A 17,673-nucleotide genomic window follows, 5' to 3' on the forward strand; every position below is an offset into this window, starting at 1 on the left:
CCACCTCGGCCGGGAGCCCAGGCTTGGCACTTGGAGCAACCAGCTGCTCCTGGAGCAAGACGGAAGTGGTTAGAAGATCGGGGGGGGACTGGTAGACTTCTGGACTGATGAAGGGACGGCGGTTAGAGAGGGGGTAGGCTCCCTGATGGCCCCTGCAACGGGAAAATCCGTAGTTAGATTGGAATCTGGATGAGATTTAGACAGCAAGAGGGGGAGTGGTTAGAATACACATCTACAGCAAAGAGAGTGCATTGGAACCTCCTCCTAACTGCGAGCCCAGCCTCGAATCCTTTCCATTGGTCCATGGGCTTGCCAATTACTGCAGCTCGCTACCGTTCCCCAATCAAACAGGCCCTTTCATTCCCGTTACAGCCAATTGTGAGGCATCTCCCTTTGGCCATTGTCCAATTACTTTTATTTTCCTCTCTATCATTGGTCGCCTTAGAGGCCGCTCTCTTCCCGCGCCGGCAGTCCCCAAGAGGGGCGGGGTTATAGGGTATTGCTAAGCGACAAAGATGCGCTCCGGGTGAGTCCCGTGACCGAGCAGAGCAGGCGGAATCGGCGAGGTAGCTACAGGATGGACCGCAGGTGATGGATTACAGGAGGCCTGGGGAGGATCAAGGGTGAGAGTCACACAGTCTAAGATTAGGTTTGCTACGGTCCGGAGTCAAGTGTGCTCAACCGTACTGGAACTACAACTCCCAAGATGCTCCCCAGCATTAAGCGGCTCCGACCTTGGACTTTACCACTGCGGGGGTTCCATAACGTTTTACCTTCCGCTCTCTAATTGGCCCTAAGGGCTTTTTTTTTTTTTTTTTTTTTTTTTTTTGTTCCCCTCTAAACGTGTCCGGGGGCACCTTGGGAATTAAGATTCGTAATTTTTAATTTGCTCCCAGACTGTCACGGGTGTCTTGCTTAGGCGGAGCCCAGTGACTATAGGAATTGTAATCCGTCTACCCCTCTCCTTAGTGTCCCAAGGACTTGTGGGAAATATACTGTGATAGGGTTTAGCCTTGGCTCTTCTGACCTCTCCTTCAGAATCACCTGGAACTCTGCGAAACAGATGTATGTAGATGCCCAGCTCCCCTTCCAGATATTCTGATTCTTTTGATCTTGGGTGAGGACCACACCTCTGTATTTTTAAAAGACTCCTCTTAGACTGGATCCAGGGTTACGAATCACCAACCAACAGTTCCCGGGTTCTCTTTTGAGACTGCTCCAAGGACTGGTGGGAATCGCGCCTCCAGTGTTATTATATTGAATGTACGGTGGTGCTTCATGGGAATTATAGTTCGTCTCTTCCAGGATTCCGTGGGAACCGTAGTGTGGTTTGAAGCCACTACTGGCTATCCTGAAGCCAGACCTGGCACCCCCAGGTGAGGACACCCCACAGAGAGTGCTGTGTGCCACGACTAGAGGGAAGGAAGACGTGATGAGAGATGGGGGTGAGAGATTAAAAGACGGCCTCTCCTCTCTTCCCCATGGCCTTGCCCTTGTCCTCCACCACCTAAATCCCTTGTCATCTCTCCAATCACTCTGAGTTGTTGCCATTGTGGGATGTGTTTCCGCCCCTCTGGACTGAGACTTCGTATGTGTCTTCGTTTCCCTACAGGAATGACTCCTCAGCCTCACTTTTTCTTCTCTTCACCTCCTCTATCTTAGACCCTGAGCCCTTCCAGATCCCAGAGATCCAGACTTCCAGAAGCTTCCAAGGCTCTGGCCACAGGCCCCAGCTCCGCTGAGCTTTTTGAGGAATCCTGGCCATCCAGCTCAGGGACCCCTTCCCCACCCAGCACCACTGAGGGCCAGATGAGAGCCTCTCCACCACCCACCGTGACTGACAGTGGGGACTCCGTGGTGGCCAAGTAAGTTCCAGTAGCTCTCAGGGAAAAGAATTGTTTGGATCAGTGCGAGGGGGCAGACATAATAATCATCCTAGCCAGAGCTGCACTTTTAGGACCATGCTTCATTCATGTTACCAAGCGCTCTGAAGCTAGGTTCAAATCCAGGCTTTATCACTGTACAATCCTGGCCTCAGTTTCTTTAGCTTTAAATTGAAGATATTAATAACACACATGTTCTGGGTCTGTTTTAAGTTTTCTATGAATTACTGTCAGTACTGCATCTGTAACAAACAATAGTGAGCCACATAGCACTTGGATTTGTAGGATCCAAGTTCAGCTGCTATAACAAGGAGTCCCAAATGAATCGTGCCTTAAACAAGAGTGTTTATCAATATGTCTCCCTCACCTAACAGTCCAGGCAGAAGCAACCAGGGCTGATATGGCAGCCCCTAACTGAGGTGTCAGAGACACAATTTCCTTCTCTCTTGTCGTTCTCCCTTCCCTAGGCTAATTATTAGCCTTTACTTCATGGCCCATAATGGCTCCCAGCCACATCCACTTTCCAGAATTGCATCTTGTGGTCAGGAATATACATGGCCATAAAGCGGCAAGGGCATCTGGCAAATGTATTTATAGAAGAGTGTCTATGTGCCCAGGGTTATATCATCTTACATAATATTGCATTACTGTATAAGAAAGGAGAACAGATGCTGAGGATCAACTACCAAGTGTTGCTGTGGTGCTACATGTACACTGACTATTGTGATTATTATTGTTATTATTATTGGGTGCTTCTCATCCCACCCACCTCCCAATTCTCTGATGCTCACAGGTACATAAACCGGTTCCGACAGGCTCAGCCCACAAGCCGAGAAGAACGCCAGTCTGCAGGCCCAACTCCAGCTGATTTTTGGTGGCTGCGGCCTGAATCTTCAGACCCTGCAAGTCAACTTGCAGCAGGTACCTGCTTCAGTCTCATCTCCTCTTGAGCAATACCCCCAGCAGCTCCTCTGCCTGCCCCCACTAAATCAACTGGGGCATCTCAGCAGGAGCCAGTGAACCAGAAGGAAGACCCAACACAGCAGTCCTGACTCATGCTAAGATGGCCAGTGCATCGAAGGCTAAGGCTATGGCACCCCTTCAGGAAATAAAGCAGGTGACACTGCCACCCACTTCTTTCCCTCCATTCCTAGACTGATAGCACCAACCCTGAGGTAGAACTAGAGTCAGAAATTCCCTGGTGATCTAGTGGTTAAGACTCTCCACTTCCAATGCAGGGTGCGCAGGTTCGACCCTTGGTCAGGAAATTAGATCCTATATGCCGCTGCATGGCTCAGCCAAAAAAAAAGAAGGGAAAAAACCAAACAAACATGTAGTTTGCATTAGAGTCAACCCCCAATTCAAGGAAGCCTAAACAGAAAAGGGAGGCTTTGTTAGTGCAATCAAGAAATCCAAAACTAGATGCTTTTGAGCATAGCTGAATCCAGATGATTGAACAATATTGGGAGGAACTCAACTCGAATGGCTTTCAGTTCCTCCTTGTTTGGTTCAATCTCAGGTAGGATTTCCCCTCAAAATAGCTAAGATGTCTCCAGTAGCTATAGGCATCTGATATACTTGATTACTCCAGTGAAAAGAAAAAGCTTTTCCAATAGCTCCATCCAAAGCCCCAGGACTTACTCTCATTCGCTCATCTCTGTGAGCCAGGCACTGTGAACTGATGGACAGAACACTGTGACTAGCCAGGCCTGATCAGGAAGGTAGGGTCAACCCTTCTGCTATAGCAATGACTACACTGAGGGTTATGGATCCACAGAGGGAAACCTGGTCTGTCTTCCCTAAAGAGGAGGAGCAGATTGTCAGCCAGCATGTGAGGGTGCCAGGTGGAAGGTAGACCTGCATTCAGGCCCTCTGTCCAGAGCCCCTCTCCCAGAAGCCTTTGCGATGGGGGCTGACCTCTGACCCCTCTCACCTCACAGAGTCTCAACACATGGAACTCATCCCTGCTGGACTTGGAGACACTGAGCTTGCAAAGCAGAGCTGCCAGGCTGCTCAAACGCAGGTGCCTCCCCCGCCCGCATCATCCTCTCCAGTCCTTCCTCTCCGGGCCCAGGCCGCTGCCTCTGAGATCCCCGTGGCCTCACTTCTGCCTTCTCCCTCCAGCAAGGCCTCCACCTCCTCCACCTCCTCCCTCAGCCCCAGCGATGGCGGCAGCTCCTCATTCCCCATCAGCTCTGATGGCCTCTCTCCCTTCTCCATGACCTTCACTCCTGACTCCATCAAGGACCCTGACCTCAAGGCACAAGGTAAGTTCTGGGAGGTGAGGATGAGGGCCGTCTGGGTGCAAATTCCAACTTTTCAACTTATAGTGCTGTGACCTGCGCCTTGTTGACTCAACTGTAAAACAGGGATAATAACTGTATTCCCTTGCTGTAGGTGTCATGAGGATTAAAAAGAGTTGGTGAATGCACGGAGCACGTAGCATGGCTCTGTTAACAGTACCTATCATGGGAGGACTTCCCTGGCAGTCCAGTGGTTAAGACTCCACACTGCCAATGCAGGGGGTGCGGTTTCAATCCCTGATCAGGGAACTGAGATCCTGCATGCTATGAGCCGTGGCCAAAAAAATTTAAGAAAGCATACACAGTAGCTCCCATGAGTATGCAATTTCTCTCTGCATCCTGTCTGCAGTTCTGAACATGAAGCTCCAAAATCAGAAGGCTTGTTGCAAATTTGGCACCACAGCTGATTTGGCAGCAAAATTTGACCTAAACAATATGAAGAGTATTTATATATCTATCTCATTTAGGATGAAGTCATCCTTTTTTATTGACGCATAGTTGATTGACAATATTCTATTAGTTTAAGGTGGATGACATAGTAATTCAAGTGTTTAGAGATTATACTCCATTTGAAGTTATTTGTGGAGATGGTGATTTAGTGTCCAGCTGTAGCCCACCAGGTTCCTCTGCCCATGGGATTTCCCAGGCAAAAATACTGGAGTGGGTTGCCATTTCCTTCTCCAGGGGATCTTCCCAACTCAGGAATAGAATCCATGTCTCCTGCGTTGCAGGCAGATTCTTTATCACTTGGCCACCAGGGAAGCTCTTAACGTTATTAGATTAGCCAAAAAGTTCATTTGGTTAGTGAATACATTATTCTCTTTTATTTTCACTTAAAACCAAACAAATTTTTTGGCCAACTCTATATTCTAAAATATTGGCTATCTTCCCTGTGCTTCACAATATATCTTTGTAGCCTATTTATTTCTACACAGTAGTTTTTATCTCTTATCCCTTGTCCCTATCCCACCCCTCCCCTGCTTGCCTCTTGCCTAACCACTAGTTTGTTCCCTATATCTGTGAGTCAGTTTGTTTTGTTCTATTCAATTCATTTGTTTTATTCTTTCAGTTCTACATATAAGTGATAAAATATGGTATTCATCTTTCTCTGTCTGACTTATTTCACTAAGCATAATATCTTCCCCCCACCCCCAGAAAAGAACCATTTGTGTTGTTGCAAATGGTAGAATTTCATTCTTTTTTAATGGATGAGTAATATTCCATTATATATATATATACCACATCTTCTTTATCCATTCATCTGTTGATGAACACCAAAGTTGCTTCTGTATTTTGGCTGTTGTAAATAATGCTGCTGTTGGGGTGCATGTATCTTTCCAAATTACTGTTTTAATTTTCTTCAGATATATACCCAGGAGTGGAATTGCTGGATTGTATGATAGTTCTATTTTTAGTTTTTTGAGGAATCTCCATGCTGTTTTCCATAGGAGCTGTACCAATTTAAACACATTCCCATAAACACTGTACAAGGGTTCCCTTTTCTCCACATCTTTGCCAACATTTGTTATTTGTGGTCTTTTTTATGATAGCCATTTTGACAGATGTGAGGTGATTATCTCATTGTGGTTTTGATTTGCATTTCTCTGATGAGTAGTAATGTTGAGCATCTTTTAATGTGCCTGTTGGCCATCTGTCTTATTTGGAAAAGTGTCTGTTCACGTCTTCTGCCCATGTTTTAAAACATTTTTATTTTGTCCGTCAGGGTCTGAGTCTGGAAACACCCATGGAGTCATCCTATGGGGGTGGCGCTGACGTTGATACAATAGTCTCTGCATCAGAAGAGCTGCCATATGTACAGGGCTAAAATTAGTCATAGCTCAGAGTAAGAGCAGGAATACAAAGTGAGGTGGGGGGATTGTCTAGTGCTTCTCCAGATGTGAACCTGCTTCCACTTCCCACCTCCCCCTCCCCCCCCCCCATGGCCACAAGCCCCATGGAAAGCAAGGGACCACGGGCAGGGCCGCTTGCCACTGGGGGCTGCTGGGCAGCGAGGCCAGGCACCCAGGAAGTGGCCTCAGTTGTCCTCAGGCAGATTCTACCCATCTTTTAATTAAGTTTTTTCATGTTAAGTTGTATGCGCTATTAATCCCTTGTCAGTCATATCACTTGCAAATGTTTTCTCCCATTCAATAGGTTGTCTTTTTGTTTTGTTGATTGTTTCCTTTGCTGTACAAAAGCTTTTAAGTTTAACTGGGTCCCATTCATTTATTTTTGTTTTTGTTTCCTTTGCCTTAGGAGATAGATCTACAAAAATATTGCCATACCTATGTTTTCTTCTAGGAGTTTTATGGCTCAGATCTTACATTTAGGTCTTTAATCCATCTTGAGTTTATTTTTGTATGTGGTGGGAGAAAATGTTCTAATATTCTTTTACATGTAGTTGTCCAGTTTTCCTAGCAGCACTTATTGAAGAAACTGTCTTTTTTCCACTGTATATTTTTGCCTCCTTTGTTGTAGATTAACTGACCATAAGTGTGTGGGTTCATTTCTGGGTGCTTTGATCTATTCTATTCATCTGTGCCTGTTTTTTTGCCAGTATCATACTTTTGTGTGTGTGTGTGTGTGTGTAATAAAGTTTTATTAAAGTATAAAGGAGATAGAGAAAGCTTCTGACATAGGCATCAGAAGGGGGCAAAAGAGTACCCCCTTTGCTAGTGTTAGCAATGGAGTTATATACTCTCCAGTGAATCCAAAGAATGTCTGGAGGTTGCAAAGACCTCACCAGACCCACTCCCATAATTTGCATTTTAAGATAACAGTTGGCTAGAAGGTTTAATCCAAAGATTGTCCTCAGGCAGGATACATCCTTGTAAAGACCAGACCTACTCCCATAATTTACATTTTAAGATAACAGAATTAGCCAGAGGGTTTAATCCAAAGACTGTCCTCAGGCAGGATACATTATTATTATATAATCCTAAGGAATGTAGAGGAAAATAAGTAATAAAAGTTTGTCCTTTCTTCCTCCTTGAATATCCTAGACCTCTCTCTCCTTGGGGACCCCTAGACTTCTTATCAACCTGCCTAGGAAATGACTCTCTCATTCCCCCCGTTTCTTTTAGGAGAATTATGTTGCCTAGGGAAAAGGGGCATCGTTCTCATTCCATAACTGCTTCCGAGCTGACAAGGGGCGTTGTCCCTAAAATTGGTGAGGCAACATATTCTCCTAATCCTCATAGTGAGGATGTCTGATCCAGGGGCTCCAAGTAATAGTTGGAGGAGGCTGTGGCATTCATAGGAGCTTTGGACAACTATTTGTAAATTAAAAGCTTTTAGACGGTTAGAAAACCCCATTATACAGTTACTGACATAAGGCAAAATAGTCATTAAACCAAGTTAAAATCAAAATGAAAAGTCACATTATGTCCATAGTTACATCAGTTCATCTTAAGGTTGTTAGATGTCATCAGTTTAAGAAGAGGCATCACATGCGATTGTTGAAGGTATTTGCAGACTTGGAGAAAGTCCTTTCCTTGAAGTGGAGATATCCACCATGGGACGCCTTTCACAGTACCATACTGTTTTGACTGCTGTGGCTTTGTAGTATAGTCTGAAGTCAGGGAGTAAATGTTCATACTACTATGAATCTTATGAAATTTTTGTCTTTGTAAGTAAAAAATGGTTGAATAATGGCAATTTCACACTGTTCAACTATATACCAGTGTGTTTGAGTCTGATCTTCTGGCCCAGACCCCTGCCAACCCTGTACATACCTAGCAACTTTACTAAAACATGCAATGTGTTGAACTCTCAAATTTCTGCCCCCAAGATTTCAGAGGTTGGGTTAAAGACGTGGGTTACTGTTTCTGTCATCACTGTTGTTACTATTACTCTGTGCCCCAGTTCCTGGGATGCAGTGGTAGCTAGGAAAGATTCTCTCCATATCTCATGGGACTCCAATGAGTGGGGACAGGCGAGCAGAGAGAACAGAGTGCTGTTTGTGCATGTTGAGTGATCTTGCCCAAGCCCTCCCCTGATTCTTTGATGCTTCCAAGCTTCTCTTTTTATTTATTTCTCCTTCCTGATTCTGTTTCCTCATCTGTAAAATAGGGATAAACCTACTACATACTTCATAAGTTTTTTGCAGAGTAAATGTATGTATTCTTTTACGTAACACACATTGAATACATGTTGTGTGTGAAGCCTGTGCTCGAGATTGGGGATTCCTTAGTGAACCAACCATACATGGTCTCACCTTCATGGTCCTCACAGAATAGTGAGTGTGGGGCACAGAATACCTGCATAACTCCACAAACAAATATAAGTAGAAATGAGGAATGATGAAAGTGAGGACTATAGCCCTGTAGCCTGTACAAAGGACCTGAGGTGGGAGGGAGCACAATGCAGATAATGAATAAGAAAAGGCAAGAACCAGGGGTAAGGGTAGTGTGAGATAAGGTGGAAGATATTGGCAGGGGTCAGATTACATGGGGCAGCATAGCCATGTGAGGCATTTGGTCATGATCTACTGGGGAGCCACAGGAGGGTTGTGAGCAAGGCAGGGACAAGATCTTTACCAGGTGTTAGCAAACTCCCTGTGGCTGCTATGAGTACCTGGTGAGAGACAGACTCTGGTAGTTTGGCTTGGGCCAAAGCCTGAGGAGCAGAGTAGAGGGAAGTGACCAGGTCTGGAAATAGAATCACAGGATATAGAGGGGAGGGGAGGAGAGGTCCCAGATGCTGTCCCCTACCCCACTTTCCCTTCTCTGTGTAGCATTAGTAGGTAGGGCTTCTGAGAGAGAATGATAGCCATACTGATCATGACTCATGCAGTGATGCCCTGGGTGATGGGAAATGATGTCCCTTTGTCCCACAGGCCTGAGGATAGGTGGTGACTCTGCCCTTAGCCACTGCTGTATCCCCAGCACGGTGCTGGGCACTGGGATGGAGCACAATTTTGCATATATTTATTTTCCATTTTGCCTTTATGCCACATATACTGACACCAGGCCCTATTCTTGACACTGGGGATATGGTAACAGCCTGGCAGATAAAAAGTGCTGTCCTTGTGTAGCCGGCATTGTGGAGGGAGAGATGAACAATGAATAAGCAAACAAGTCCTAGATGCCCATCAGCAGATGAATGGATAAGGAAGCTGTGGTACATATACACCATGGAATATTACTCAGCCGTTAAAAAGAATTCATTTGAATCAGTTCTAATGAGATGGATGAAACTGGAGCCCATTATACAGAGTGAGGTGAGCCAGAAAGATAAAGAACATTACAGTATACTAACACATATATACGGAATTTAGAAAGATGGTAACGATGGCCCTATATGCAGGGCAGAAGAAGAGACGCAGAAGTACAGAACAGACTTTTGAACTCTGTGGGAGAAGGGGAGGGTGGGATGTTTCGAAAGAATAGCATGTATATTATCTGTGGTGAAACAGACCACCAGCCCAGGTGAGAGGCATGAGTCAAGTGCTCGGGCCTGTTGGGCTGGGAAGATCCAGAGGAATCGGGTGGAGAGGGAGGTGGGATGGGAGACCGGGATGGGGAATTCGTGTAACTCTATGGCTGATTCATATCAATGTATGACAAAACCCACTGTAAAATTAAAAAAAAAAAATTAAAAAAAAAAAAAAAAGCAAACAAGTGTGATCTTTAGTAGTTAGAAGGTGATAGGTGCTAAGGAGGAAAATGGAACAGGAAAGAGGATGGAGGGTGGTAGGGCTGGGCTGTTGCAATTTTGAATAGGGCAGCCGGGGATGGCCTCATGAAGAAGGTGGTACTTGGGCAAATACCTGAAGGACTTGGAGTTAACCCTGTGGATGCATAAGTGAAGAGCCTTCCAGGCAAAGGGAACCACAAGTGCAAAGACATGCTTTTTACCAGGAGAGAGGTGCAGCCCAGAGAAGATTCTAAATCAGGAGGGCCCTGACCTGACTCAGGTGTTCAGGCTCCCTGGACTGCCTCCCTGGATGGAGGCAGTTTGGGAGGATGGGAGAGAAGGGAAGCCAAGGAGGAAGTTGCTATGGGGTTGGCAGGTGAGGGCAGTAAAGTGGGAAGATGTGGGCAGATTCTGGAAGATCTGCCCTGGTCCCTGCTGTGACCACCGTGTCCAGAACAGTGCCTGGCACATAGTAAGGGCTCAGTGATATTTGTTGATGATGAAGAATCAAATGATGACAGGTTGAAGCCCATGAGAGCTCTCTTCTCTGATTCTGCCCCTTTCCCCATTTCCCAATCTGCAGGGGACTTGGGACAGTATCTGGAGAGCCTGTCTGAATAACCTGGTACTCAAAGGGTGTGTGCTAGGCTATCCTTGCTAATTACCCCAGGCCCTGCCTTACCGCTCTTCCCTCTACTTCCTCCACAGCAACCCCAGCACCTGCCCCCATCCTTACTCCTGCAGCCTCCTCCCAGGCACCCCTGCGGCCAGAGGATGACATTCTGTACCAGTGGCGGCAGCGGCGGAAACTTGAACAAGCTCGAAGAAGCCAGGGTGACGGAACCTGGGTGCTGCCGCAGACCCCTGCCCTCACCACCTCGGTGAGATGGAGGAGAGAGGAGCCTGAGTGGGGGGTGGTGGAGGGAGGATCCTAAGGGAAGTTGGAGGAAGGGGGAGGCTGAGGGGGACTGAGGACTCTCTACTATTTCTCCCCCTCTCAGGTCCCTTCCCCCATCTGTCTACAGCCATCTCCTCCCGCTGCGGAGACCCTTGGTTCCCTGGGAACCCAGTCTAACTCCATCCCACTTTGGGGCAGTGTGGTTCCGCCCGGTCTCCAGGAAGCTTTCCGCATGGAGAGGCCTCCTATTCCCCCAGGATTCTCTCCACACATCTTTTGGGGTCCCAGTCCCCATGGATTCTTCTGGGCCCCACAGCCCAGTCCCTGGATATCTCTTGGGGTCATCCCTCCAACATTCCCGGCCTCCACCCCAGCACCCGCGGCCTCCACCCCAGCGCCCCCGGCCTCCACTCCTGGCCCTCCAGCCTCAGCCCCCGCGCCCCGTGCCTCCACACCCACAACCCCTGCAGCCCCCCAGGAGTCCCCCATCCCTGCACCAAGCAGCCCAGAGGAGCTCGAGAAGCAGACCTCCAAGCCTCGGAGAAGGAGAGCCCAACGCCGGGAGTCTTCAGGGCGAGTCATGGCCGCGGATGAGCACGAGGGCCCTGGCCCGCAGCTCAAAGGCGCGCTGGGCCAGGTGGTGAAGGCTCGGCTGTTTCCGGACAGCCTGGAGGACACGCCCCCCCGGCTTGAGGGCCCGCCTCCACACGAGGCTCGGAAAGCCAAGGCCACACGTGCTCTGACCCCTCGCTCAGAGGACACGGCTCATGTATCTGGATCACCAGGTCGGTCTAAGGCGGGGTCTCGGAATGCCAAGACCCTGCTCCCCCTAGCGGGATCGGTGCTTAGAAAGGACGAAGACACTCCCTTGGCTGAAGTCAAGTGTCTGCAGCCCAAAATCCTGCCTCCTCCAGCTGAGGTGGTGGCCACTTGCGTTAAGGCCCCGCCCCCTCCGTTCGAGGCGGGGTCTCTTGAGGTGGTAGCCACGCCCTCACCCTCTGCTGGCCACGCCCCCTCAGAAGACCTGCTCTCCCAGGCTGCCAGACTTCTGCAGGCTGCAGAAGGTGAGCAGGCGTGCACGCCGCGCGTGGCTACCGTGTTCTGAATGGCAGTCCATTACACTGTGAGTCCGGCCCCTTGAATCTTGCTCCTTTCCCGCTTAGACTCCGATGGCAGCGAGTTCCAGGACGACCCTATACTACAGGTGCTAAGGATTCAAAGGACGGCACTGCGGCGGCAGAAAAGGTGACCATCGCCAGTATTTAACACTGCCGGCCCCTGAATTCTGAGACTGCCATGTGATGCCCACCTCTCCTGAACCCCTTTCCAAGAACATACTAATACCTCAGACCCTAACCCTGAGCAAATACCTCAACCTCTACCCCACTGTCCTTTTTCCAGGCAAGTGGATGCCCAAATAGCCTGCCTGCTGAGCCACCCTGAAGACCCAGAGCCTTGGTCTCCTCCAGCCAGGTCGCCCCCCCGGATCCCCAAGGCTGCGGCTGAGGAGGGAAGGAGCCTCTCTTGAGGCCAGACGACTTTGAATTGTACAGATTCTATTTTTCTTAATAAAAAAATTTTTTTTCAGATTACAGGTTGTCTCCAAAAAAGAAGTTGTTTGAAAAGGCCAAGGGTCTTGCTAATTTAGGGAAATAGCTCCCTGTACCCCCCCCTCCCCTCCCCCACACTAGCTCTGCTCTGCACTGCTTAACTCTTGTTTCTGACCACTGAAGCCAAGTCTCTTTTGGTTTCATCTTTGAGGGCAGGAGAGGGGTTCTGGGCAAGACTGGGGCTCACTTTATCTGACTTTCAACTCAGGAGTGGGTCCTCCTGTCTCAGATGAGACCAAAGGAACTGTTCTCTGGGTGTGAAACTTGTAGTCATTAGAGTGTTAGACAATGGTCAGGCCTCCACATCCTGCTTGACCCAGCAGCGGCATTAAGTGTACTGATCCCCACTCACTCTTTGAAGCACTTCCTTGCCTGGCTTCCAGAACCCCAGCCTTCTCCTCACCAATCTGGTTGTGCCTCATTGTGCCTCACACCTGTCACTTTGGTGTCCCAGGCCTTGACTTTTCTATCTACAATCAGTCCCAGGTGCTCTCATCTAGCTTCATGGTTCCGAACCTCATCTCTGTTCTGATAGATGACTTTGAACTGTACAAAGTGGTACAAATTGTGAAACCCAAGTACTACAACCAATTTCTATCTTCAGCCTAGAACCTTAGGTTCCTATATCCCATGACTTGCTCATCATCCACACAAAAAGTTCTAAGAAATATCTCAAACTCTATTGGTCTTAATCCTTGCATAAACCTGCTCCTCCCTGGCTCTCAGCTCCATCCTTCCACCTGCTCAAGTCAGAAGCCTCATAGCTGTCATTGATTCTCACAATCAGTTGACCAGCAAGTCATATCATCTCTACCTTTATAATCCCTCCAGGGACTTCCCTGGTTGTACAGTGGATAGGAATCCACCTGCAAATGCAGGGGACTTGGGTTCAATCCCTGGTTGGGGAAGATTCCACAGGCAGCAGAGTGACTAAGCCTTTGAGCCACAGCTACTGAGCCTGCCTGCTGCAACTCCTGCAGCCTGTGCACTTAGAGCCCATGCTCTGCAACAAGAGAAATCACCGCAATAAGAAGCCCGTGTACTAGAGAAAGTCAGCGTGCAGCCAAGTAGACCCAGCACAACCAAAAAAAATTCAATAAATAAAAGCTGTGATGAGAAACTATAAGAATCATCACCACTTACTAAAAAAATTAAAAAGTCTCTCCAGAATTTAACCCCTCCCTTGACCATAGTCTAGACTGTCATCATCTCTCTGGACTATTGAAAAGCCTATTGTTTTGTCTGCAAATTCTTTGGCACATTTCCTATCAAAAAAATAGAGTCCATGTTCCTTCTTGACACTGGGTAGAACTTTGTGACTGCCTCCACAAAGAATGCAAAGGAAGAAATTTTACTTTAATTTCTAAATTGGATTAGAAAAGATATCATTTCCACCTGTTTTTTTTTTTAATAATTAAAAGATGATTTATTTACTTATTTATGGCTGTGCTGGGTCTTCATTGCTGAGCAGGCATTCCTCTACTTGTGTCGAGTAGGGGCCACTCTCTAGTTGTGGTGTGCAGTCTTCTCGTTGTGGTGGCTTGTCTTGTTGCTGAGCACAATCTCTAGGGCACAGGGGCTTCTGTAGTTGGAGCATGAGGGCTCAGTAGTTGTGGTTCCCCGGCTCTAGAACACAGGCTCAATAGTTTTGGTACGCAGGTTCAGTTACTGCACGATATGTGGGATCTTCCTGGACCAGGGATCAAACCCATGTCTCCTGCATTGACAGGTGGATTATTTACCACTGAGCCACCAGGGAAGCCCTCCACTTTGTTTTCTCCTAATCTTTCCCCCTACTTCCTTTGGGAGTCCTGGGATGCTGTATAAAAATGTCCAGCTGCCATCCTGGATAAGGATTTGGATTATGAAGGTATATGCACTTCGTAGGGGCTTCCCAGATGGTGCTAGTGATGAAGAACTCACCTGCCAATGCAGGAGACATAAGAAACGCCAGTTCAATCCCTGGGTTGGGATGATACCCTGGAGGAGGGCATGGCAACCCACTCCAGTACTCTTGCCTGGAGAATCTCAAGGACAGTGGAGCCTGGCGAGCTACTGTCCATGGGATTGCAAAGAGTCGAACCGATTGAAGTGACTTAACACAAATGCGCACATGTACTTGTTAAAATTCAGTGAAATTGTGAATTACATTGGGTATATATTACCTGAAAAGAAAAATAAATATTGAACTCTAGTGAGAGATATGCATGCTGAAGTATTTATGGGACAGTATACAGTGTCTTTATTTTGAAATGTATCCAAAGTTAAATTAACAGATGAATAGAGTAATAGTTAGATGTGAGATAAAACAAATATAGTAAAATGTTAATGGTAGGATCTGGGGTAGTTATATGGGTAAAATTGTTCAGCTTTGCTGTATGTTAGACAATTTTTATAATAAGATGCAATCACGATTATGTTGATATTTGTATTTACCAAAAAGAGGATAGGATAGATTTCTGTAAAAAGTAGCTTTTGTATGTTATAGACATGATATTTGCTTTCAGTCTTTATGAACAAGCCATACATTTAAATAAAATAAAAAGAAGGAAATAGTTGTTTAGGTATCAGTTCAGTTCAGTTCAGTCGCTCAGTCGTGTCCGACTCTTTGCGACCCCATGAACCGCAGCACACCAGGTCCCCCGTCCATCACCAACTCCCGGAGTCCACCCAAACCCATGTCCATTGTGTCAGTGATGCCATCCAGCCATCTCATTCTCTGTCGTCCCCTTCTCCTCCTGCCCTCAATCTTTCCCAGCATCGGGGTCTTTTCAAATGAGTCAGCTCTCCACATCAGATGGCCAAAGTATTGGAGTTTCAGCTTCAACATCAGTCCCTCCAATGAACACCCAGGACTGATCTCCTTTAGGATGGGCTGGTTGGATCTCCTTGCAGTCCAAGCGACTCTCAAGAGTCTTCTTCAACACCACAGTTCAAAAGTATCAATTCTTTGACTCAGCTTTCTTTATAGTCCAACTCTCACATCCCTACATGACTACTGGAAAAACCATAGCCTTGACTAGATGGACTTTTGTTGGCAAAGTAATGTCTCTGCTTTTTAATATGCTGTCTAGGTTGGTCATAACTTTCCTTCCAAGGAGCAAGAGTCTTTTAATTTCATGGCTACAATCACCATCCGCAGTGATTTTGGAGCCCAGAAAAATTAAGTCAGCCACTGTTTCCACTGTTTCCCCATCTATTTGCCATGAAGTGATAGGACCAGATGCCATGATCTTAGTTTTCTGAATGTTGAGCTTTAAGCCAACCTTTTCACTTCTCCTCTTTCACTTTCATCAAAAGGCTCTTTAGTTCTTCACTTTCTGCCATAAGGGTGGTGTCATCTGCATATCTGAGGTTATTGATATTTCTCCCGGCAATCTTGATTCCAGCTCTGCTTCCTCCAGCCCAGTGTTTCTCATGATGTACTCTGTGTATAAGTTAAATAAGCAGGGTAACAATATGCAGCCTTGATGTACTCCTTTTCCTATTTGGAACCAGTCTGTTGTTCCATGTCCAGTTCTAACTGTTGCTTCCTGATCTGTATACAGGTTTCTCAAGAGTCAGGTCAGGTGGTCTGGTATTCCCATCTCTCAGAATTTTCCAGTTTATTGTGATCCACACAGTCAAAGGCTTTGGCATAGTCAATAAAGCCGAAATAGATATTTTCCTGGAATTCTCTTGCTTTTTCAATGATCCAGGGGATGTTGGCAATTTGATCTCTGGTTCTTCTGCCTTTTCTAAAACCAGCTTGAACATCTGGAAGTTCACGTATTGCTGAAGCCTGGCTTGGAGAATTTTGAGCATTACTTTAGGTATAAGGAGAAAGAAAAAGTTGTTTATAGCAACAGAATCTGATTTAGTTGGTGTGTGTGGGGTGAGTGGGGCCTAGAAGTATTCCTGAGGAGTTGAGATAGGTAGGAATTAATAATTAACAAAGGGCCATCCTAATGACTATTTCTAGGTTACAAGCTACCCCCAAAACTTAGTGGCACAAAACAGTGATTCTGTTATGCTCATAGATTCTATGAGTCAAAAATTTGGACAGGGCAGAGCTGGGGACAGATCGTTTCTGCTCCATGATGTCTAGGGGTTCAGCTGGGAAGACAAAAGTGGCTTGACATCTGGGAATGGAATCTCTGGAGCTTCTTCACTCCTAAGTTCGGCATCAGGACTCAGAGAACTCCAAGTTAGACTGTAGTGTCTATACAAGTTCTCTCCATGTGGCTTTTTTTGGTTTGTTTGTGTTCATGTGCTCAGTTTTGTTCCGACTCTTTGCGACCCCATGGACTGTAGCCCGCCAGACTCCTCTGTCCATGAGATTTCCCAGGCAAGAGTATTGGAGTGGGTTGCTGTTTCTTACTCCAGGGGATCTTCCCAACTGAGGGATCAAACCCATGTCTCCTGTGGCAGATTCTGCATTGCAGGCAGATTCTTCACTTGCAGAGTCTGTGGCTTAGGCTTCCTCAAAGCATGAACTGTCTTAGCAGAATTGCGCTTCTACATGGTGCATCAAGGCTCCAGAGCTAGCCATTCCAGCAGACAAAGAGGAAACAGCATTACCTTTTACTACCTAGCCTTGAAAATCACATAGTGTCAATTCTTATTCATTCCTATTCTCTGTTGGTTGAAGTTGTCACAGTCTTGCCCAGATTCAAGAGGGAGGGAAGGCAGACTCTACTTTCTCAGGAGAGGAGTGTGAAAGAATTTGCAGTTGTGTTTCAGTGAGGGGGAGGGGGGCGCAAAGAATATTCCAGACAGAGGGTACTTCATGTGGGAAATCCCTGTCGTGGAAGTGAGTTCAAGAAGTTCAATAAATTGAAGTAAGTAGCTGTAAATTGACTTCTCCTTCACACTCCCTTTCCCCAATCTCTGCTTAATTTTTATCCATATTTTAAAATATTTGTTTTGCAAACTCTTTTCCCACTAGCTTTTGAGCTCCATGTGGGCAGGGTATATTTCCCCCATTTTGGTTGCTGATAGATTCACAAATTAAGTGATCAGGGTTTTTGAATGAATGAATGGGTGGATCAAGGATGTACCTTGTTGAGGGCATGACCAATGACAAGTTCTCTTGGAAAGTGTATTGTTACAGAGTGTTTTCTGAACTTCAGTCAACAACAGGAACAATCAGAATTGAGTTTGTGCGAGGCATCTGAGCCAGTGAAAAATATCCATGGGCCAATGTTCTTAGTATTCCAAGAGCAGGGGTGAGTCGAGACTGATAAAGTGGGGATTGGGACTTTGAAGAGCTGCTTAGGGAGTGGAGAAAAGCTTGCATTCATGAGAGAAGCCAGTTAAGAGTGTCAGAAGAGCCATCACTGACAGTAGACTAAGGGAAGAGT

At 46.7% G+C, this 17,673-nt stretch overlaps 1 protein-coding gene across 1 annotated transcript; it reads left to right on the top strand.

Annotated features, from left to right (window-relative positions):
- Positions 1-645: 645 nt before the first annotated feature.
- Positions 646-12,307, top strand: PROSER3 (proline and serine rich 3). The gene is made up of 10 exons (XM_065925807.1): positions 646-1,445; positions 1,663-1,865; positions 2,677-2,804; positions 2,891-3,000; positions 3,824-3,906; positions 4,008-4,150; positions 10,532-10,704; positions 10,849-11,785; positions 11,885-11,966; positions 12,123-12,307. The coding sequence occupies exons 1-10, from the start codon at positions 1,440-1,442 to the stop codon at positions 12,247-12,249; spliced, it is 1,992 nt and encodes a 663-aa protein (XP_065781879.1). The 5' UTR covers positions 646-1,439; the 3' UTR covers positions 12,250-12,307.
- The last annotated feature ends 5,366 nt before the right edge of the window (positions 12,308-17,673 follow it).

This window comes from Muntiacus reevesi, chromosome 2 (genome assembly GCF_963930625.1).
Source record: "Muntiacus reevesi chromosome 2, mMunRee1.1, whole genome shotgun sequence".
Classification (NCBI taxonomy): domain Eukaryota; kingdom Metazoa; phylum Chordata; class Mammalia; order Artiodactyla; family Cervidae; genus Muntiacus; species Muntiacus reevesi.